The 24,305-nt window shown below is 32.0% G+C and overlaps 2 protein-coding genes across 4 annotated transcripts in view; one reads left to right on the top strand and one right to left on the bottom strand.

Moving 5' to 3' along the window:
• Positions 1 to 24,305, top strand: part of LOC140439031 (uncharacterized) — a 359,260-nt gene that overhangs the window by 36,404 nt on the left and 298,551 nt on the right. The window lies entirely within an intron of this gene.
• On the bottom strand, positions 15,233 to 15,631 carry LOC140438046 (uncharacterized). Its single transcript, XM_072527759.1, has one exon. The coding sequence runs from the start codon at positions 15,629 to 15,631 to the stop codon at positions 15,233 to 15,235; it is 399 nt and encodes a 132-aa protein (XP_072383860.1).

Here is a 24,305-nt window from a genome sequence, read left to right as displayed (position 1 = left end):
GATTTCAATTTTTTTCTGATTATGTTTTATTATTTTTTTTAATATTTATGGTCAGTCTCTAAAATTCTATTTTTGTCAAGCATACAAATAATATAAAAATAAACTTTAAAAGAACGAGAAATTTGGTGAAATGTAACTACCTGCAGAGAAACTAACCACAATAAACAACTATTTTTACAATAGCAAATAACTGATCATTAAAAATGCTCCAAGCACCTTGTAATAGATCAATCTAAAGGTAAAATAGTTCCGACTTTTCTCATAGACTAGACTAATGTTCAAATATACCACCGCACATAACGTGAATGCAGTGATGCGTGCGTCAGAAAAAACGAAACGTTGTTAACTAACCGTACATTTTTCTACATTTCTTTTCGTGTAAAACTCTTCGTTCTTGCTTTATTTATACAAGCTGCTTGGTAGACTGTGTGCACTCAAGTAAATAGAGCAAGGCATAATTCTCTATGTAGTTGATTTCGGACAATATTACAGTATTTCGAAAAAAAAGTGTGGGATTCATGTTTTAATGTTTTTACTTTTTATTTATAATCATCTTCTTTTTTTCTTTATTTTTAGGGATATTTATAATAATAAAATTTTTATTTGGAATATAAAATTCTCCCTAGGTTTTCATTTTCGTTTTTTGGGGTCTCGTAAACTTCTTTTTTTCTCAGTTTATAATTTAGCATTTGGTTAGTTATACTCGATGCTTAGTATTGGTATCACATGGAATCACTTTTCTCTCATTTGATATAACTTTTGAGTGGAGGACTGCAAGCTCATAAACGTCCAGTCTTAAGCTCGTTGTACATGTCGACATTGGAGATGCGTGGTAGAGAATCCCGCCCACTGCGCAAGCGTTTCTTGCGCAGCGTAGTGTTTAAGGGTCTTAGTTGTCCTGGAAATGCAATACGGGTAGTGATACCGCCTTCCAATAACTGCCGCTATTGTCTTCGAGAAGTTATCGAGAAGATCACATCCGTTTCTCTCTTCTTCTTCTTCGTGCGTCTAGGATTAATCCTGTTTTTCTGCCTCTTATTCTGATTCAGTCGTTGTTGACTGTACATTATCTTTCCACTTTTTTGGCGGCCTTCCAACTGGTCTGCTATACGGCTTGTTGTTTTTACAGATGTTCGCTAATCTATCTGGTCCCATTCGGTTTACATGTTCGTTCCAGTTTTTTTTTTGTTTTTATCCACCTGTTAATATTTTGAATTTTGCATTGTTCGCATATACTTCTGTTGGTTTGTCTGTCTCTTAATGATATGCCCGCTATTGATCCTAATACTTTCATTTCGATATTGTTGATTTGTTGTTTCGTCTTTTTCGTATCGGTCCTTGTCTCCGCTGCATATGTTAGGATTGGTCTTACTGTTGTCTTGTATACTTTCATTTTGCTTTTCGTGACCAGACATTTGTTTCTCCATATGGTACTCGGAGGCAACCACCTACTCTTGCCGCTTTTGATGCTGGCTTTGTGGTCTCTGTTCTTATATCCCTGTTACTAGTGATCTGTACTCATAGGTAATTAAATTTCAGTACTTGTTCTAAAATTTTGCCGTCTATTTCTAGTTTGCATCTACGCGGCTCTTTACTGATCACTGATCAGCATCTTCGCCATAGCATAGTATCGTGATTTTATGCGATCCCATGTGGTATCCGTGTCGTTTTCTTACTTCGTGAATTATTTGATTTATCACCATATTGAATAACATTGGGCTGAGCGAGTCTCCTTGGTGGATTCCTCCTTTTAGTTCTATTTATTATGTTTCTCCTGTTGGCATTATAACTCTGGTCTTGTTGTTCTTGTTAATTTCATTAATTGTCCTTATTATCTGATGGTCTATTTGTTCAGCTTGTAATAAACATCCGTTTTCCAAAAACAGATATTTGTAATTCGCAGACCCCCTGTTGCTTGAAAGGGGCCCCTTACATTGACAAAATTGTATTTGAAGCAAAGAACTATATCAACATATTGAGAGCAAAATGTTGCGTTTGGTGGTGTGCAAATCCCAAAACCCTTATTATGATCTTTAATGCTTTAATTGGGTCTCATATGGATTACGGCTCCTTTCTATTTAGCCCAATTACTCAGAAATGTAGCAATAGACTAAATACAGTATTTGTTGAAGGACTCAGAAGCTGCCTGGGGTGCATGCATGATGTGAAAATAATTAATCATCCAGTAATAGTGACGCTTCTATATATACGTAGAAAAATCATAAATAAACCAATTTTTCTCAAGGCAAGCCTCATACCTCTTCTTGTTGTGGCTTTTAAACTGTTTTTCCTTACCAAAATAGAATACATAAACATCAAAATTTTGCTTGCTATGACTTAGATTTTAACACACTAATCAATCTAATACAGACCTCAATAGTTACCCAAAAATACAATAGGTATATTTCCCTTGTATATACTGATGCTTAAAAAAAGAACGAAAGAATAGGATTTGGAATCAATATTCCCAACATTAATTAAAAGTTTTTGTTTAGGCTTTCTGGTGAGATATCCGTAACAAAAGCTAAAAATGTGGCATTTTACCAAGCAATTAAAATTATACAAAATAGATACAAACTTGAACATTCCGTTAGCTATGTTACTAGACTCCCAAGACATTCTAATCACCATTAAGGAAAAAAATTATTGCTAAATTTAAATTGAATTGGGAAGCCATATTGCGGAAGAAAAACTACCAGTATAAGAGAATGCAAACGTTCTTTTTCTTTAATGCATGGTTTTCAACTTAAAATCAAAATAATAGACAGTACAAATTTATATTTAATTTTTGTTTCAATGAAATTCAAAACTCTAATCTCAATAGACACAATCTTATTATCCCCCAATGAAAGGTCAGTCAATGCAATCTTACAGTTTTTTGATTATAATAAAATAAATTTGTAATTTATGACGCTCAACTTTAATTTAATATTTTTCCCTTTCAGTTTTTTCTTTCTGGCGTCTTGTTTACTGTGTAACGCTTTCTTTATAATCTGTGATCCAACATATAACATCTTAACTCATCTGTGATTGAATATAACATCTTAACCTCAAATTTAAAAATTCAGAACAAGTACTACCACCTTACGCAAATGTCAACGGCCGTCATATGGTAAGAACGCTCGCTATGTAGCGAAGCCATAAAAAAACAGAAGAAGACCCTGTTGCAGTCGTAACTATGATTCTCTTAAACGATGTGATTTGAGAAAGACCAGATGGGAGAAGGTTTGTAAGATGACCTAGAAAAAAGTGAAAAGATGCAATCAGAGAGGATCTGGAGAAGATGCGAGTAAGACAATGGAAAATAATGGCAGAAGTCCGATGAACATAAAAGGCAATAGTTACCGCGGCAAAGACTTACGAATGATTGTAACACCATTGATGATGCTGATGATTATGATGAAGTTTCAAAAGCTTTTAATTCCTATAAGGGTTATACTCGGTAGTCTTTGAAATTTTATGCGTTAACCTGTATTGATATATTCAATCAAAGCACATTAGATTCTTTAAGAGGGTCTAAATTATACAGAGTAGCAGATTAAATGTGTTATGTGAGTGTGGGACTATTAGGTCATTTCTAACATATGGCGTATCAGTTTTAAAATTAAATAAAAGCTTTTTTCTTATGATAAACTAGTATTATCAATAATAACCATAAAACAGTATAATACAGTAACAATTAAAAAAAGTAGATTCTATAGAGTACGTTTAGTTAGGAATTATCTCAGACCAACGTAGAGTATATTCAATGTATATATCATTATTTAGTGTACATTTGTGGATTAGAATAAAAGATTTTGTAAAATTAAAAATTATGATTTTCAGAGAACCGTCCTGTAAAATCCTATAGGATAATAGTAGATTCTATTACGGTCAAAGGTTGCATCTATAGCAGACTGGTAGCCTCAGTGCTTGGAACACGACTCTCTACGGGGTGCATCAACTTTATTTATTGCCCTGTCGCATTACTAAATACTGCAATGGTCGCCGATCTTCGCAACTATCGATGTCTTATTTATGTTTGATGCATGTTGCCAATAGATATTTCCTTATTCTGATACTGAGTGTCCCAAAAATTCAAACCCAGTTAATTGCCCGTGTCTTTCGGAAGTTTATATTTTTACTCTACTACTGTACTACTCTTGGGAAAGCAAAGTCTGGTTTATATTATTTTGGTCCAATGATATCGTCGCCTTAGTGACTTATTTTAATGCCGAAATTACCAGATTAACAGATTAAAGGACAAAACCTAACTATGTACAATGTGAATCATGTCGAAATTAAAGAAAGCAAAAAATCGAAATGCCATTTAAATATATACTATACTATTTAGATATATAGCATAGAAACATTCGTAAATATATATAGTATATTCTGCAATAGCTCTATACAAGGGTTTATAAAATTGTTCTATTGAGCTTAGTTGTAATTTTGCAACTATAACTGATATGGTATTACTTATATGATACTTTCAGCTAATTTTTTATTAGTGGAAAACCTAGTACCCCTATGTCCAAAACATTTTCTCCGGCTTAGCATAATAGAAAATGGTACCAGACTTTAAAGTGTTAAAAATGAGAAGAAGTAGTTTAAAAGTTATCCTTTTCCCTAAACGATCTGACTATATCCAAATTAATCTTGTTCACTTCAGTTTTCACAATTTCTTTTGTGATTAGAAGATTCTTACATCAAAAGTTGCAATTTTGACTGAGTTTATACAATTCCTAAAATCTAGGGTTTTTACATACAATATTCTATTCTGGATAAATTTTTTTTGTTTTTTAATCCAAAATTATTTTGGGCTTTATAATAAATCACAATTTGCTTTTCTACATATTTATTTTGTTCACGCAAAAAACAAAAATATGCTAATACTCCCTAAATTAGGTCTTACAAACAAAAGTTATCAATGATAATAAAAAACTGAACCAAAGAGCCATATTCATTAAAAACTAATGTTTTCTAAAAATTGTAATTGTATGAAACAGGTCATAAAAAGTAAGCTTTAATATGCTTAAACCAAAAAATGACAAAGTTGGGCTAGCACTGCAATGTAGAACACCAAAAAACAATATTTTAAACATCTTTGCACATATGTATATTAAGTTAAAAGTGATATTCTACATCTGCATTACATCAACCCGTTTTTTTTTTAAACATACAAGCTGTTTCTGTTAAATTAAGGAATTCAGGATAGTGCACAATGGCAGTAATAGCACTCACTTCAACTGAAAGTTTATTATGTTCGACCAGTTTGATTGCATGCTTTTTCCTTCTTCCTTCTTTCTCCCAATACCTTTACTAACAGAAAAATTCCTTTTTTGATGGCATCCTTATTATAGACAAAATTTTCAACACCATCATTATTGTAGGACTCATCCAAGTTTGACGTTTCTCTTTCACTTGGTGGCTCTTCTTCACTGTCGCTTTCAGTTTCATCAGGTGCTGAGCTACAACACTTTTTCCTAGATCGACATTTAGTTTAATTCGTTTAATATTTCGCCTGAATGGTGCAGATAAATATCTTTCTTCCTTTAGATAATGTACCAAAATGTTGTCGATTTAGCCCTCTATTTCTTCACCTTCTCTAGGTAACTTATTTAAAACTTTCTTGGGGGAGAAAGAGTAAATTACCGTGGCTGTAAAGGAGAAAACAATCATTCTTTTTATAGCGCTGTTTTTGTTTTTTTTTTGTCCATATTCTAAAGGGTAGTGTTAAACAAGTTTGGAAAATCTTTGTTATCTTTTATATTAATGTTGGGTGACAGTTTTTTTCAATCACTAGGAGTTTTCCTTCAAGCCATCTGAAAGGGATGGAAAAAACCAAGTCATTGGGTCAAATGTGTTGAGTTTTTGACCAAACATATAAAACCAACATTGTTTTGTTCGCACAAAGATATCACCTCATCGGTTAAATGTAAGGAAAGGTTATCTTCTATGATGCTTTTTCTTCCTTCAAGACGTTTTGCCTGTGGTAAAAAGGTCAAAGTATACCAATCCGTAAATGTCTGTGAATTTATCCATTCAAGATGATCCTTTTGGACCATTTTCATTATATTTTAACCACATTTTTTCTGCTTTATAAATTATATATGATGGTAACAACTATCCTGAAGCCAAAGCACCAACACCATTATAGTCGTTGCTGCTTGAGTAAAATTAAAAAGCCGTCCGGGATATTTCGTGCTGCGTTGAAATATCATTTTCTTATTTTAGGGGTAATCTTTCTCGTCGTAAATAAGTATGTTATTAGGTGAAATATTTTCTAATTCTCTACACAAATTCTCGAAGTATGCAACTAAAGTTTCCTTTGAAATATTAGTTCTAAGTCTTTTAATATTGGCCGCCACTTTTTGGGTAATTTTTACTTTATGCCGTCCCAGTAATGAATTTACCCAGTCAGTTTCAGGTAAATTATTTTGATAAAAGGAGGCATTTGTCGACCCTGGGTATCCCAAACACTTTTGGCTAAATATTTTATATCTCGCCATTCAAGGAGAAATCCCCACTCGCCTCATATTGCAGCAGGCTGTATGGTGGTTTTTTTTTCATTCAGGGAAAATTCAATCTACCCACCATTTTTTCTTCCCTGTCGGCCATTATAATGGTTATTAAGTGCTCCATAGGGAATTGTATATTCTTCGGCAGTGCGGCATAAGGACCGTTCTTTCTCAAAAACCTTCTGGAGGGCATTTTCCAGCCTTACATAGTCCTTATATGGACGAGCACGAAGTTTCCTTCTTGGATAATTTCGAACCAGTTTTTCTGAAAAGAAAGCACTAATTTATGATTTCTACAGAAAAAGTGTTGTCGAAGTCGCCTCAGGTGGAGATCAATGTCCTCCACAGACCTTATCAAATTAGGCGTATTGTGAATTTTTAAATTTCCCGCGTAAATTATAATACCCTGAAAAATAGCATGTTTACATAATATGTTGACTCAGAGCATGTAACTATTAAGATAATTAGTTAAAATCGCACATTTTTTTGTAGTTTTTCTCAAGCAACGGAAAGTTAGGAAACTAAAGAAACTTCATCAAAAATATAGCCATATAATTAAAACAAACTTTTTGTCATAAAAAAATATACTTACTTCAATAAACAATCACAGGTTTCACGCTAAAGTTGACTAACTAAAGCGACGTTGTCAACCGTTTTTTAAGCTTCTTAGATTTCAGTGAAGTGTTGAGTGAAAATGGGTGAAGTTAATTATAAAAGGGAAAAATCAACTCAAATGCTTATAGTTATTGAGATATAATATTTATTAGTGCGTGTAATACCATAACCTCATATATGGTTGTTGTTTGTTTGGGTTTATATGACCGCAAACACTTAATTCATTCGCCAATTGTACAATTTTTACTCATGTACTTATTAGTCAATGTTTCGTACACAATCTTATCCTAAAAATATATAAAACACCAGCGGTCAGTGCCCCTTCTTGTATTAAACGAAAATGTATACTCATTCTAATGAAAATGTAAACACTTTTAACACAATTCATGTAAAAAAGCCATAATAATTAATAGAATTTAACCGTAAAATATGAAAACATAGCGTAGCACCGTAAAAAATATGGCAGTCTTTTGTCAAACAGCTCCACGCCGCCTTAACGTTTTTGCGTTGAATCTGTTATTCCTATAAAAATTGTCACTTGGCCTATTCCATTGTATAATATTTAATTTTACGCCAGATTAAAACACTATCATACTACGTGCTTAGACAATTCACATCTCGTTAAGAAAAATCAGGTTCAAGGCTAACAATCGGAATTCATTTCGAAAATCTGTTACGAACTCGATATTTTTGCCGTTTGATCATTTTATTAGAAATTCGCCTTTTAAGAGTTGGTAATTTATTGGTTAATTTTATAGACAATTTGTTTTGACCATATATGTTAAAGAATGAGTTTAGCTAACGGTTGCAATTGTTGATTGCATTGTAACCTAGATATCTATGTATATCTTTGTGTCTAATAACTTTAACGGACAGTGAATATTTTTGGTTCAAAATTAAAAGTTTCCTTTTGGTTTCCCATATTTTTTACAAACTCGCCGGGCATTCTGTTCTTATTAAACGCTCGAGGATCTTTATCATATACTTTCTTAAGATCAATAGATATTAATGGATACTATATTTTTCCATCAGCTACCTTATAATGAAAATCGGTTGTTGATCTGCCTTGCACAAATTCAAATTGATGTTCGCATATTTCTGTGTTTTCACGTAACCATCGGTCAATTACTTCGTCCTGTATTTTTCATAGTTTTTTTTTTCTGTTTATTGACTTTAAGATGCTGTTTACCTTTTGTGTATAGTCCTTACCACTACCAGTTTCTAAGTTTTAAATAGTAGATTTTAATACGAATTTCAACAACGATTTTTGCGACTTTTTTGTGTACTGAAAATTTCATATGAGATAAGCTAAATGAAATGCAAATTTAGAGTTAAACAGGGTTTCTTTTTCTTAAAATCGAATTTTCCATAAATTTTGGTAACTTTTCCAAAGTAAAATTTTTCGCTTTCTCGTCATGCCTTTGTGCGTTTTTTTGCAGGTTCCTTATCGTGAAAACTAACAAACTTTTCAAGTGCATAAAGGAGGAAATCACTAACACTGACCTATTACCATTACATGTTTAGGTCGTAATTAACACCCTTAGGACAACATACTTGTAAGCCTCATTGGACGATGACAGTAGCCCTGGGTCTCCAAGAAACACAATAGATTATATACTTCTAAGAGATCGCTTCCAAAATACCATTAAAAAAGTCACTAAAAAATACAGCAATAATTGAAAAAACAGTGCTGTCAAATACAACTGTAATTGAAACTCACGAATCAGGTAACAAAAGAAAAAGGGAGGTTGCAGAAATTTGACTGTTTGAAGATTCTGAAAATAGAAAAAAATCTATAAAAATAATCGATCGTAAATGGGAAGCCCATACTAAATGAATGGAAACAACAAAATTTGAAGCCAATTGATGTGTCAAAATTATTTTTTGATGACAAATTCATGGATTATCTTTGTAAAGAGACGTTTCACAAAAAGCATGCCCTTTTCTTTATCCTTTGATGATTTATATAAATACGTTGACATCCTCATTCTCTCTAGATACGACCTATTACCTTCTAGAAGAATGTATTGGGAATGTCGAGAAGACTCTCACTCACATCTAGTTAATAATACTATGAGTCCCAACAGATTTAAACAGATTCATAGATTTTTACACTTAAATAATAATATGTTGTACCAACAAACCAATAAAGCTTTTTATGTTCAACTCCTAATTGACCATCTAGATGAACGTTTTCATCATTACCTCCAGCCCGTGAACGGAAGTTTCTCAGTGGACGAAGCCATGGAGCCGTATTATGGGCATCATTCAATGAAGCAGTTTATTCGAGGAAAACCCATCCGTAACGGATACAAATTCTGGTGTGTTGCAAGAAATATAGATTAACTTGCAAAATTGTATTCCTATACTGAAAGTGGATATAAATTACAGGGTAACTCTTACAACTAATTGATAATTTTTTTGCATCTTTACCTTTACTGGCAAGGTTAAGAGATCAAAAGATACACTGTATCGGCACAATTAGAAAAGACAGGATTAAAAGAGTCCCACTCAAAGAAATAAAAATACAAATTCGTAGAACATCCTACGCTCTATATAGCGAAGAACATCAGCTCACTCTTGTTTGCTGGAATGACAATAATGAAGTTACTATGACAATTAATATTTTAACTAACTAAATAATAAAAATATTTACTATAGGAAACTGTAATAGGTTGTCCGGAAAAGACAGAATAATTATCGCTCAACCAAATATTGTGCAAATGTATAACAAGGGTATGGGTGGTGCAGACTTATTTGATAACCTAAGAGGTTTATATAGGATTCCATTTTGATATCAAAAATAGTATTGGGTGATATTTAGATTTTGCTTGAATGGCGCAATAGTCGACATGTGTCTTCTTTACCGCAACGTTAAGGTAATTTCTCTATTACTATTTTTCAGGTGAATTGTATAGACTCTACTGATAGCTCCAGATCAAAATTTTCAAAAGATGTTGCTGACGAAATTCATTTGGATAATGTGGGTCATTTGATGGATAAAATTGAAAAACAACGAAGGTGCGGCAAATGTGGAAAGTCTACCAAATATCGATGCATTAAATGTAATGTAGGACTTCATCCCAAACAATGTTTTGTCAAATATCACACGTTATGAAAATTTTAAAGTAAATATTGTTTTTATGAAATTTTATATCCTTCATTGCCCAGCGTATGATATAATATTCGTCAAAAAAAGACAGTTACTAAGAAAAAACGTAAATTTTGCACATTGCTATTAAAAACAACCTTTTTTGCTTATTTCATTCTGAAGATAGCGACTTAAAAACAAAATTTATTAAGCTTGTGTGTTAGAAGGCTATCAAAAAATTCGTTCCCTTCACTAAATAACAACATACCGCTTACAACGTACGTCCAACTAATGAAAGCATTGAATGATTGCTAAAAAGAAACAGTAAAAAATTTATCGTACATTTAAATACCTGTATTCTTTCATTGTCTTTGTGATATATTGGTCATCTAGCAACTTTAAGAGAAAACGAAATGAAAAGAGATGGATAATCAGAAAGGAAAATATTACCAGACCGCCGGATGGTATGACTGAAAGCCATAGACAACATAGTCGTGCATATTGAACTGCAATATTATTGTTCGGTAACAATAGTAATAAATGCAAATGTCGATAATGGAATTCCATGAAAACTACGGGATGTCCCAGCAAATAAAGTTTGATGTTTTGATAGTTATATCACTAGCAAGAATCTGTTTATAATCTACAAAAAAATATTTGTTATAATTGACGATATGATTTATTTACCTCTTACTTCTTGTTTGTTTTTGATTACTTTCACTTTCAATGTTTCTTTTTTCGTATGTATTGAACTTAATGTAAACAATTTAGCTCAAAAAAAAGTAAATTTCGTATTGATCTAATTATCAGAGAGACAGATTATTTATTAATAAAACTAAGAATGATTTAAATAAGAAATATTACCAAATAATGTATGAAACAATTTTTTTGTAATTGTTACAATTTTTATAATTTTTATTTGGAATTGATTTGTTTAATATTTGTGGCAGTTTTCTTCTTTGTCTTCATTCTCTTGCAAATTAAACTGTCAGTTCTTATAGACCCACATATCCACTTATAGTTAGACCCATAGTATGTTACATACAAGTGTGAGAGACGGGTGATGACAAAAAACATTAAAAGGTTATTGGAAGGTTTCGAAAAAAAAAGTCTAAGAAAGGTCTTTGAACCCATTACCAATAAATGTATATGGAAATCTAGATATAATTATAAACTTTACCAAAGAGTCACGTATCTCAAAATTCGCTAGGTCCCAGAGGTTTTGAAGAGTTGGTCATGTTATTTAAATAGTCGTAAAAGGCGTGTTAAAGTATTTAAAAGTAGCTGGATATAAAACGGTTTATGCGGAGTTTAGGTATGTCCATGAAGAAAGTTTTTTAATCTTTTCCATAAAATTGGATGTGAGTGCACAGACCAATGTCTTAACTTATCAACATTCACAGAAGCAGAATTCACGTTCTTACATAACACAGCAAAATAATTTATAAAATAAATTTCGAAATACCAAATACAAATCACTTTTCTACCTATTACAAACCCCAGAAAGATTATTCTTCTTTAGAATTTAAAATTAAATCAGGTAAAATTTCTACAACTTAAAAAAAAATATGTGAAAAAACTGTGTGATCAATCCAATGCCAAAATTACTCACATAAAATATTAAAAAACATAAATTTAGTTGAGAACAGGTAAAAATAGACTTTTTTTCCTTGGGTTTCACAATGTTGGACATCACTCTCCCCCGCGCAGCCACACTCTTCACTGCTTCAACGCTTGTCTTTTTTGTTAACCGTTCAGAATGATGGCTTCAGTCTTTTCTGTCGCTAATTCCAGTGTGTTATCTGTCATCCAGTGCTTCATGACGTTGCCCGTATGTTTTAACCGAAATCGGAGATCCAGCTCGTTCCGGGCTACTACCAGCACAGAGTCATCCTTCGAAAAGGCGAATGGGGTTATATACTCTCCATATTCGCAATTCATGGCCCCTTCATATGCCAGATACCATAGTGTCGGACCCAAGACCGATCCCTGTGGGACTTCAGCCATTATTTCAACGAGTGTGCTCTTCTTAATCCCTCCTGCTAATAAATCGTGTTGTCGATCCGCCCTTGCTAATAATAATTATAGGTTAAAATATACTAAAAAAAGTCAAAATTAAGTTATTTAAAAAGGTTCTAATGTTAGGTTTTTCTATGAATTTAAGCTATGCTGAACTAGAACACTCTACATGTATATTAAGTTTACATATTTGGAAATAGTTAAGTAAAATTTGACTTATCAGAGGAGAGAATAAATACATTTTTTCGAGGTTTTTGAGATGATGTTTTTTTGTCGGTTTCGGCATACTGTTAACTTGTGGAAATCTGATGAAAACCTCAAGAGACCGCAGTAGAGAAATTCTGAAAGACTCAAGAAATGTTAAAGTTAATGGATGAAAAAAAAAACAGTATAAGTACAAGCACAATAAGAAATATAATGACATATTCAAGCTGATAAAAACAAAATAATTAAAGCAAAAGAAAACTGAATAATAGATATGTGCGACGAACTGGCGTTTGTAAAAAAATATATGATGAGAGAATGACCCATAAAAAAATTTAAGAAAAAGTCGAAATAGAAAGCAAAAGAACTAACAATATACTAGGAAGTGTAGACTGTAAGCAACAAAACAAACTTATATACAGGACTAAGGGATAAGGGCCTATTAAGGGGAATACATAATATAAACTACCGTTTACATTAACAAAATGACTTTCCTATACCAAAATCAAGAAACAAGAAATATAAAAAATAGAAAAGCTCCAAGTCCAGTAATGTTTATACAGAGTTTGTACAAGATCAAAACTTTTTGATAAGGAAAATTTAGTGTTTTTTGATCAAGCTTTTACCGACACATATTTCTGAGGAATGGTTAACGTCAGTTTTTTTCCTCAATCAAACAAGAAATACGGAAAAATTCAGCAATTTCCACCTCATAACACTTATGTCACATGTTCTGAATTTATCTCTAAACATTATTTACAGGGGAATATATGTATAGAAAAGTGCGAAGATTCTACTTTAGAAATATTTTTGAGTCGAGAAACATTGTTTATTTTCTCCTACTAATGCAATAATATCGGGATCAGCAAAAGACATCGTTTTATGTATTGACTATAAGTTTTGATAAAGTTATACATGTCAAATTGATGAAATTTTTAAAAGAAAAAGTTTGAATCCAAGTCTTCTTCTCATTGCGCCGTCTCCTTTCGAAGGTTGGCGATCCAAATGGCAATTGTAGTTTTGGAAACTGCTGCGCGAAAGATCTCTGCGGATGAGCGGTCAAACCATCTCCTCACGTCTTTCAGCCACGAGTTCTGGCGTCTTCCTACTGATCTTTTGCCCTGTACTTTTCCTTCCAGTATAACTTGAAGTAATTCATATCTTTCGCCTCTCAGCACATGACCCAAGTATTGCATTTTTCTTTCTTTGATTATTCTTAGTAATTCTTTTTGTTTACACATGCGACGAAGTACCTCAACATTAGTAACTCTTTGTACCCATGGAATCCTCAACATTCGTCTGTATATATACATCCAAGTCACATCAGAATAATACAAAACCTGAGCTAAAATTAAGATAATTGAGCAGGATGGTAACACGACAAAAGTGCGTTATATACCCCTTTTATTATTTATTTCATATTTAGAGGCAATGAAAGGCCTTTAGAAGATCTAATTGCAGCTACTAAGTTAATACAAATAAGTGTTTTCTTCAAACAAATAAAAAATTCTAAAACAAAAGAAATAGTGAGATATACATGTATTTGTATTGATTAAGGGACATTTAAACCTATTTTTTCATATTAACATCTTCCATAATCGTTTAACCATCAAACCGTTTACTTCCGTCTATCTAAACCGACTCAATAACCTCTACGTTTCGGAGATAAATTATTACATGAAGGTATATCATTAGCAAGATTGGACAAAATGGTAAAGCAAGCTTTCATATTAAATTGCATTAACAATTGCCATTTAATAAGAAAAAATTACATGCATTCAGCGGCTCCTTAACGTACTATCAAAAATCTAATGCTCATTGTTCCTTTCTTACGTGAACGAGACATAACCGTACATTCAGCCTCACATATACTACGTATCTTCCGGATACAGTCCATGTATGTTCGACAATATTGAACGTTGCAAAATACGGACTTTGATCATCATAATACTGGGTTTATAAGTTCGTAGTATTGTTGGAAAACTTTTCGATTAAGGCATCTAAATTGTTTGTATTTATTGAGAAAAAGATTTGTAAAGAAATTTATATATAATATAAAATTCGCAGCAAAATGTCTAAAAGCTTCCTTTGTACAGCTAGCTTTACTGGTACAAACTGACACTTAGAACAACGCTAAAATTTATTAACAGTCTTTTTGATAAAATTTTAAATAAATATTTGTTTATATTTAGTCATTTTTATTTAACCTTTGGGTAGTGGCGGTATAGTAGCGTACCTTTAGTATAGTACATGGCGGTATAGTAGCTTAGCTTAAGTTTAGTTGCGCCTGTGTCATAGACCAGGTGGGTCTTAAAAATATAATAGAGCTTTTTACTTTTTTCATGTGTATCAATTTAGAATAGGTCAATTTATTAAGACGTTTTAGCAAAAAAAAAATAATTTAAACTTTATTAAACTAAACAGAAAAATGATTTGTATAATTATTGAAAAAAAAATTCATGTGTATTAATTTTTCTTTATAAAATAAAAATAAACAAACGTAACACAATAAACGCACTTAAAAAATGTTAAATGAACATAAATGCAACAAATAGCCACAAAAAAAACAAAACTATATACTTTTATTGTAGTTCTCTACAGTTGTGATATACACCTGTGATATGTTCTAAACACATAAATGCATTGCATTTTGTAGCAGAAAAAACGAGTTTTTCTATTGGTTCTTCAGCCGCAGTAGATACAGGTAATGACATTTCTTGATTTTTCGGTGCAACACTTCGAGTTACTTTCATAAGTCTTAACTTTAGCATCCTCGGAAGATTGCTAAGAGCTGCTCTCTTTTTCAAGTGTGAATGTAGAATATCACCATAGGTCCTCTTCTGCTTTTCCGGAAGCAGTTGTAACTAGCGTACAACTTATCTACAACGTCGACACCTTCTTGTGTATTATTATAAGTAGTGACTATTACTGGTTTGGATTTATCACCTCTGTTTATATCAATATCATCATAATGGTGCATGCTGGATATTAAAATCACATTTTTGCGTTGCTTTAAGATATAAAAAACGATTATGATATCCTCTGTAAAGCCAAATATGCTTGTATGGATTGGACGTTTAGTGGGGTTTGAAAACTCGTCTGACAGTGCTGTTTTATTTTTTCTTAGAGTTCCAATTGCAGTTATTTTGTAATTCCAAAGCAACTTTTCCACAAGTGGAACTGATGTACACCAGTTATCCATTGTCAAGTTAACGCGTGAACCAGAAATGTGTTTGCACAATTTTAAAAGCCCAGCAATAAGTTTTTAAACAATTTATGTAGGCCATTTGGTTGGGATCTCGTGTAGACTTCAATTTTTGATTTGTAAAACACTTTTGTGTCCGTATTTCAGGTTGGCTGCCACAATGGTACGTAAAAAAATGATCCCTCTGGCCGTTATGTTTTTTGTGCACAATTCGATATAAACATATAAATACTTTTAAGTTTTGATCATATTATTCAGTAAACCATACGTTTTTTTGCAAATTTTGAAGAGAAGCCACATGTGCTACTCGCGGCCCTAAAACAAAGATGTAGTTCTAATGGCCGCGTGAAGCCAATGCGGCTGCTTGGTACAAGGTCGAATATTCAGACATGTAAACGACACTAAATGGGAGGGATAACTGTATATTTCGATAGTTGCAATAAATTTGTCAGTCAGAGTCAGTAGTAATTATATGCTTATCAGTGCAATATCGTTTGTTTACTGTATCGAGTGAATATGAGCTACGAGAAGGAGCTAAACCGGTTAGAATCTTTATGGCAGGTAATAAATTCACTATATTTTATAAGTGGGAAAAGTATTCTAATATTGTTGTATTTTAGGAGGCCCTCTCTGATGAAGATGAGCAGGAAATAGTTGAGGATAATTGTTCTTCTGATGAATATATTCCTGATAGCAGTGGTGAATCATCAGACGAAGAAATTTCTACAAAAAAACGTCTAAAAGTTGCCACTTCAGAACCTATAAATTTGGACAGAAATGAATTAGAAATCGAAGACGAGAATGTGGGGGACACATTGATGGAAACAATTGAATATGTAATACAAAATAATACTACAGACAGCAACAATGATGACAGCGACCAAAATAAAAATAAGGAGCCTGATGGAGATCTGGTTTGGGATATTGTGACAGGTCGAAATTTGAAACAGTTTGTTTTTAGAGAGCCAACGTGCGGTATTGATATTCAGTTATATGGGGATTATTACAACAGAACCCCATACGATTTTTACACTTTATTCTTCTCGAATGAAATTATAAATTTAATGGTCATCGAAACTAATAGATATGCTTCCCAATGTAAAGAGAAGGAAAACGCACCAAAAGCAAGGATTCAAAATTGGTATAATACAGAAGCCAGTGAGATGAAAAAATTTATTGGTATTCTCTTCTGGATGGGTTTAGTTCAGTGTTCCACACTGGAGTGTTATTGGTCTCAAAACACATTATACCAAAATTCTATACGTTCAATAATTCCAAGAAACCGGTTTCAAATATTGTTGAGGATGTGGCATTTTCACAACAATAAAGAGATAACGGATGAAAGATTGCAAAAAATATCACCTCTCATGAATGAACTTCTGAAAAATTTTCAAAAATATTACACTCCAAAAGAGTCTTTGTGTATCGACGAAACTATAGTTCCTTTTAGAGGACGTTTAAATTTTAAGCAATTTATTAAAAATAAGAGACACAAGTTCGGCATCAAACTGTATAAACTATGTGTTGAAAAGGGTTATACCTACAACTTAACAGTTTATTGTGGACAAGATAAAGTAGAAGGTCAATCGTCTTCTGAAAATATAGTTCTTACACTGGCAAAAGATTTATTGAACAAAGGACGCACTATTTATACCGATAATTACTACACCAGTATTTCTTTAGCTCATTCATTATTAGAAAAAGAAACTCATCTGGTGGGAACACTGAGAGCTAATCGAAAATTTAATCCAAAAGATATTATACAAAAGCAACTCAAAAAAGGTGAGACAGTAGCTGCTGAAAGTAATACTGGAATAGTAATTCAAAAATGGAAGGACAAACGTGATGTTTTGACATTGAGCACAAAACATACTTCAGAGCTTCTACAAGTTTCCTCTGGGCGCAAGCAAACGGAAAAACCGTCCACTGTTGTTGATTACAATAATCATAAAGCTTTTATTGACCTCTCCGATCAGATGAAAGCGTATGCTACTTCTTTAAGACGAGGCGTGAAGTGGTACAGGAAATTAGCTGTCGAACTTCTTATTGGAACATCATTAGTCAATGCTTTTGTACTACATCAACAGGTTACGAACGACAAGATGACCATTACTAAATTTAAGGAACTTGTCACGATGGAATTACTTCAAATACAAAATACGGAGCATTATCGTCGTAATGAACCTCCATTGCCGCAGCATGTGTTAGAAGATGTTGGTCGAAATGGAAGACGCAGATGCGTTGAGTGCTATAAAAATCTGAGTGGAGCTGGTGGCCGAACACAAGCCCAAAAAAATTCGCCATTCACAAAATTTAGATGCAATGTTTGTCAAAAAAGTTATTGCTTATCTTGTTTCATTGCAGTTCATCAGAGTACTAAATAAATGTATTTTTTCGATTCAATTTATTGTATTTTTTAATATTAATATTCTTTTTTATCTTTGTAGTACAATTTCTTAATAAATAAATAATAAAATGTGTGTTTCTTTGCATAAGTTTTTATTTCTATAAATAATAATATTCTTAACAAAGCTGTTTTATTTTTGTATAGTTTTACAGCCATGTGAAGCCACATGTTATTCTCAATTATATAGGCCAAATTCATTTTCTTGTTCTTACAGCCATTGTACACATGTTCCATAAACATTTCACGGCGTTGAATAGCATATGCGGCTTCACACAGCTGTAACGTATCTGCCTGTCCGAGGTGCACGACTGGCTTCACACGGCCAGAAAGTCAAATTTGCTGTGATGCCGCAGTGGCATCTCATGGCAGCGAAGGTGTTATTAGGTTTTGGGGGAATGTACTGACGAAACGAACATTTCCTTCTAAAAGCAGGGAGCATTTCATTAATGGTCAGAAATGCTGAATGATTATATCGATTTTGACAATTGTTTACGATCTGGTCAAACACCATACGAATCGAAAGACGAAATCGGAATCTTTGTAGAGTCGTAGTAAGATAAAAAATTTCTGTAGCATAATCATCTCTCCTCCAAACATCTTCTGCGCTGGCACGATTACAGTGACCTAGCCCAGATAAATATAAGAATTCTATAAAAGCACGCATTTCCATTTTATAAGTGAGATTAGCATTTCGCTCTCGCGAATAGTTTCCTTGAATGAAGTCGTGATTTATAACCTCCTCAATGTCCTGTTCCTCTTTCTCTGATTCATCTTCGCATGCCACTGATTAAATATCACTATGAACTAAAAAGCAATCTTTTATATCTATCGAAATAAATATCTCGATTATCTCGAAACTTTTTAGTTGTTTCATTATTATATCGTCGGAAGGCGATATGTTCGGATTTCTGCCTTTTTTGGTAAAAATCTTTGTATATATCCGAGCTCTTTTGTCGCGATCAAAGATGCATTGGTTTCTACTCCTGTTTTCGTACAATCCAATTTCACTAAACCCTTTACATATGATGATTAATGAAGTAGTTTTATAATTATATGAACTAAGATTGTATTACAAAATACAGTTTATGCAACGTTCTCGGTTTTAGATTGAATAAATGACTGTGTAGTTCACAACAAAATTAACTGCGTCTCCTCCCACTATCAACTACCTAATAAATAAAGCGCCAAGGAAATAATTCATCGTCAAAAACTGCACGCAACGCACTCATCTACAGTCCGCATCTTCCAGAGGTACTAAAATAAATCATCCCATTAAAAATCGAAAGCGCTCTCAGACGTATTTTCACTTAAAATGTGAACTCGCTGAAGACGACAAACTTTAACTGCAAATTATAAACTAACGTAAGGAGATGGACATTTTTATATTTAACGTTACATAGTTTTTAGTTTTTTTAATATTTTTATGATTACAACATGCCACACAGAAGGTTGTGTCGACAAATAAAAAGTTTTGTAGTATTTTATGAAAAAATATGTTTGGAATCAAAAGGAAATCATTTTACATATTAATCTCTATTATTCGAATATTACTTTTTACTGATGATTGAGAGGTAATATGTTGACTTTAAACTAGGAGATATATGGTAGAGGAGACGTAGATTTTCTAAATTTTTAATTTTAGTTCCTGAATACGTCAAAAAGGACACAAAAATGATTTGTAAAATCGTTATTTGAAGTTACGTGAGAATGCACAAAAGTTGAATATATCAGAAAGTAGTGTATTCACCACAGTGGCCAGTAACCACTATCCAAACAATATTCATGTAAAACAAATATATAGTGTGATTGTCTCGATGACCTATCATTAATTGAAATACAAGAAATATGGTAAGAAAAGTTTGCGATTTTGTTCGACAAACTTTGACATATGGAATTTCTTTGGCCCCTAAGTTCTCCAGACCTAACCTATCTTGACTTTTTGCGGGGCTACTCAAAACAGAGACCAGTTCAAAATATTGATTATCTTTAGAGAGAAACAAAAGAATAATTTGAAGTTATTAGATCCTAAGGAACTAGGAATGTCATTAATGAATTTAGTCAAATTTAGTAAAAAATAATCACCTTTTAAGAAAAAAAAAACCTTGGATAAATTGGAGCTGAAGTTAAGTTGTAAATTGTCGTCATCGACATTTATTCTACATTGATCAGATGGCATTTAGTAATTTTATTATTATCTTAATACCTACATAATGTAATAATGCTGACGTATATATGAAATAATCCATATTTTTCATCTCGAAACGCACAAATTTAAACGCTAAATCGAAAAATAGCTCAGGAGGTCAAAAACCGGTAGGAGGTCAGTACTTACAAATATTTTTGTAATTTGGCCCATATAAACTCTGCTATATATGGCCCAAAGAATAAAAATGCTTAAGAACTAAATATAAAATTAATCATAAAATGAATTACAAAATGTATAAAACTCTAACGTATGTTGTCTAAACAAAATATTTACTCACTCACTTAAAAATCAGCCAGTGGTGAATTAAAGTCATTCATCTATTATTGGGGACATAATGTCGTAAAACCTACACGGCAGGTAGACCCCAAAAAGATGAAAATCCCTTGATATCTAGTCGGTAGAAATGAAACGGTAGAGCAAAATATGAGGAAATAATATCAATAACGGCTCGGTATGTAGCCTGGCCACGAAACCCTATTAAGATAAAAATCTTTCTATATTATCAATTCATTATTTAACAGTCGAATCCATCAATTATTTTTTATATTATGTTTTAATTAGAGTGACAAATAATTAGGAAAACAAATTAAATAATAAGAATGAGAGAAACCGGGTCGTTCGATTCTTTTAATAATCTTTTCCAGACTAGAATTTTGAGTTGCGATGTATAGACGTCTTTATTAGGTAATCGAGAGAAAGGGGGTACAGCTGTATTCACAGTAATTACACAGGAAAATACTAATATTTTATTCTAATCACACCCACATACATAAATAGCATGGAAACTTGGGAATCATATTGTGTAGTCAAAGTTTACGAAATTTTATTTGTACAGAACTGATCAAAATTTTAAATTCTGGAAAATTAAATCGCTACAATGCACACATAACAAGTTCAATGGATATTTTGTTCTTCGTTTGAATTTGAATATATTTTATTCTTTACTACGAATATGAAGGCAGCTTTTAAAAGATGCAATTTTTGATTAAACAATATTTGATGATATTTGAAGAATATAAGAGTGTTTTACTTTTTCATCGGCTGTCTTGAGAATACGTTTGAAGGATATTGGTACATTTGAATTAGAAAATAAAAAAAAATACACATAAAGAAGAGAAAAAGATATAAAGTACAAGAAATGCATTTTGGATTCCTTCTAAATCTATTATTTTCTTCGAATCTAATCACCAGCAATTGGAATAATCCAGGAACATTTGTGTTAAATGAGGACATATTGTGCAAACTAATACTTATTTTTAGGTCAAGTACTACAAATCAATGTATTGACTTGTCAGAGCATTGTTTAAATCACTTTATTATTCTTTAACAAAGACCATGTTGATAAGTTAATTTGAAATGCGAATCAAAGCAGTTTTCCAGTACACACGAACAAAAATCATAGTCACCTTTACCTACAAATTAAAAATAACTGTATCATTACATTTTGTAATTTCCTTTCATTGTTCTTGACTATATAAGTAATTAGTTATTAGAGAAAAACCATCTCAATGGCAATCTCAATTTCGTCGTTAATGTAATAATACGAGTATTATGCCTAAAGACCGGAACAATTCATTGACATCATTATTCTAATTCACAAACCGAAAAACCCGGTACAAAACAGAAACGTATTCCTATAAATTATAGTAATAGTTGGTGTTTGTTATTACACGGTTGTTGACGCGCAAATTGTAGACTAGTTTTTGCTTTGTTAAAAAGTCAATTAAGATAAACGTGTCATATAAAAGCGCATAATGAAGTATATAAAATTACATATTATGGTATCGCTAGTATGTTATATATCACAATGAACTATAATAAACTGTAATAATTGTTGATGTGCAATTCAGAAATCGTTTTAAAAAAATTCCTGAACTACAACTGTGAAAAATTTATATTATATTTACATATATTTATTATTTACATATATCATATTTTTTATTAAATCAAACGTTGAGAAAGCTGAAGCAACTTGTGCTCGCCTTAACATTTTACTGTAGAGAAAATAGTAATACGTCAATAGAGAAGTTTCGCTTCAAAAATCGAATAGTGAATGTAAAAATATAAAAAAAGTGGTGCAAAAATACGAAAATTAGAGTTTAATAAGCTTAAACACGTAAGAAAACACTAACAAAATTTGGTGAAATATGAATAAGAATACTAGATATATTGCAGTTCAAATCCTTTATGAATCTTGTTTAAAAATTTATTTTATTAAATAAGTGTTCAGTTAATGTCTTAAATATCTAAACACAAATTAGCAAGACTTTTAAAATTCCCACACATCATGCTTACGGCTATGATACTAACGGTTAAAACAGACGACACAAAGATAGCGAGTCTTTTCATTAGAGGAAAATTGTTCACACGAAGCTTGATCCGTATCTGCGCTCTATTGTTATTCAAAGATGAATGCCTCATTTTGCCAATACAGTACAATTGGATGATAATCAAATTAAGTCATGATAAGGTTGTTTTTTCTTTTGTAATGACATAGATGTATTGGTACAGGAATAACGAGATTAACAATGTAAAATAGCTTTTTTATTTCAAACACATTTATAATTGAACTTTGTATTTTATATTATTTTATTGTATTATTAACTTTAATTCACATCTTTATTGTATCCCTACAACGATCACAATGAATCTCTCATTGTTCTGAATAGTGCGTAAAGAGAAAAAAGTAGAATATTGCGAACTGCTAAATGAAGTAGTTTAAACAAAAACAATAACAAAGGGTTGGCACTGATTTAATAATACAAATGTTTTAAAAACGGAAATTCCAAAAATTGTGATTTATGTTCTTTGCTTTTCGGCACACTCAATAGAACTAAACTCTGATACAGTAAACGACTGTACAACTGACCATTTTTTATTACACAAAAGAAAAAGGTTAGGGATTTCCCAAAAGTTAAGCCTTCACGTCTTAATCAGGTAAAGATATTTCAAACACTCCTGACCATGGAGCTGCGCGAAGGCGGAGTCAAATTCACGTAAAGGCCAGAAAGGTTTTATTATAAATGGAATTATACAGTGCATAGTACAATGCGTTTCGCAAAACTAAATTTCGTTTACTGCTCCGTGGTCGGAGTACTTGCATTATCTCTACATTTTTCTAGAAATCTATTATAAAAAAACCAATGATATATTATTACTAAACCAAAGTTTTTTTATAGAAAGGTAAATTATAGAATTTTGTTATAGAAAGAGAAATAATATTATGGGTAGTCTCATAGAATTTTAAATAAAATGGTACAAATAGACGAAATTTACGAAAAAAGACAAAATCCTTTAACTTTGGGATATATTTTTTTAATGGCATCTCCATTACAAAGATTTGCAAGCAATATAGTCAAAGCAACTGCTCTTCAGTTTTTTGACCTACAACTATACCATTTTCTTACATTTTTCGGAGAAGATATTCGTCTTCTTTCGACACTCTAATGCTCTATATTTTACCTTGGATTATGAGACAGAACATACCGCATTTGTCTCCAAGCCTTATGTCCAAGATATTGCAGTTATCTTCTTTTATTCTACTATCAACTTTTATTACTTCATTTTTCTTATCACTTCTACATTCATCTTTTGATCCACCCAAGAGATCTTCAGAATTCACATTTCAGTAGAGTTTCGTTTTGTTCATTAGTATTGGTGGTTAATGTTGACTAATTTTTACTTCTCAATGATTCTTATTATTTTATTCATCTATTCATCAACAGTGTCTAAATTATAAGCTATTTTTACGGTATTTTCACCATACGTTCAATAAAACCCAAACCCTCAGTTAAATAAAAACCCATTTACTTTTATCCCTGATATTTCTTATTTAATAGCTTCCCCTATGATATCTTAAAATAAGCGATAAAAAATAGAGATTATATATAGCTTTGTAATTAAAAACGTCATTAACTGATGAAATTACAAATAAAGAAGTCCTGGAGAGGGTTGGTAAAGAACCAGAACTAATCATTACTATGCAAACAAGACAATTTTGGAATACCTACACTTAATGAAAGGACCAAAATATGAAATTTTTAAACTTATAATACAGG

The sequence above is a fragment of the Diabrotica undecimpunctata genome, chromosome 4 (genome assembly GCF_040954645.1).
Source record: "Diabrotica undecimpunctata isolate CICGRU chromosome 4, icDiaUnde3, whole genome shotgun sequence".
NCBI lineage: Eukaryota > Metazoa > Arthropoda > Insecta > Coleoptera > Chrysomelidae > Diabrotica > Diabrotica undecimpunctata.
The sequence above is the reverse complement of the archived record's forward strand: the minus strand, read 5'-3'. Positions and strand labels throughout refer to the sequence as shown.

Bases quoted from the DNA above. Each gene is read 5' to 3' on its own strand.
- LOC140438046 (XM_072527759.1), bottom strand. From the start codon at position 15,631: ATGGATAACTGGTGTACATCAGTTCCACTTGTGGAAAAGTTGCTTTGG.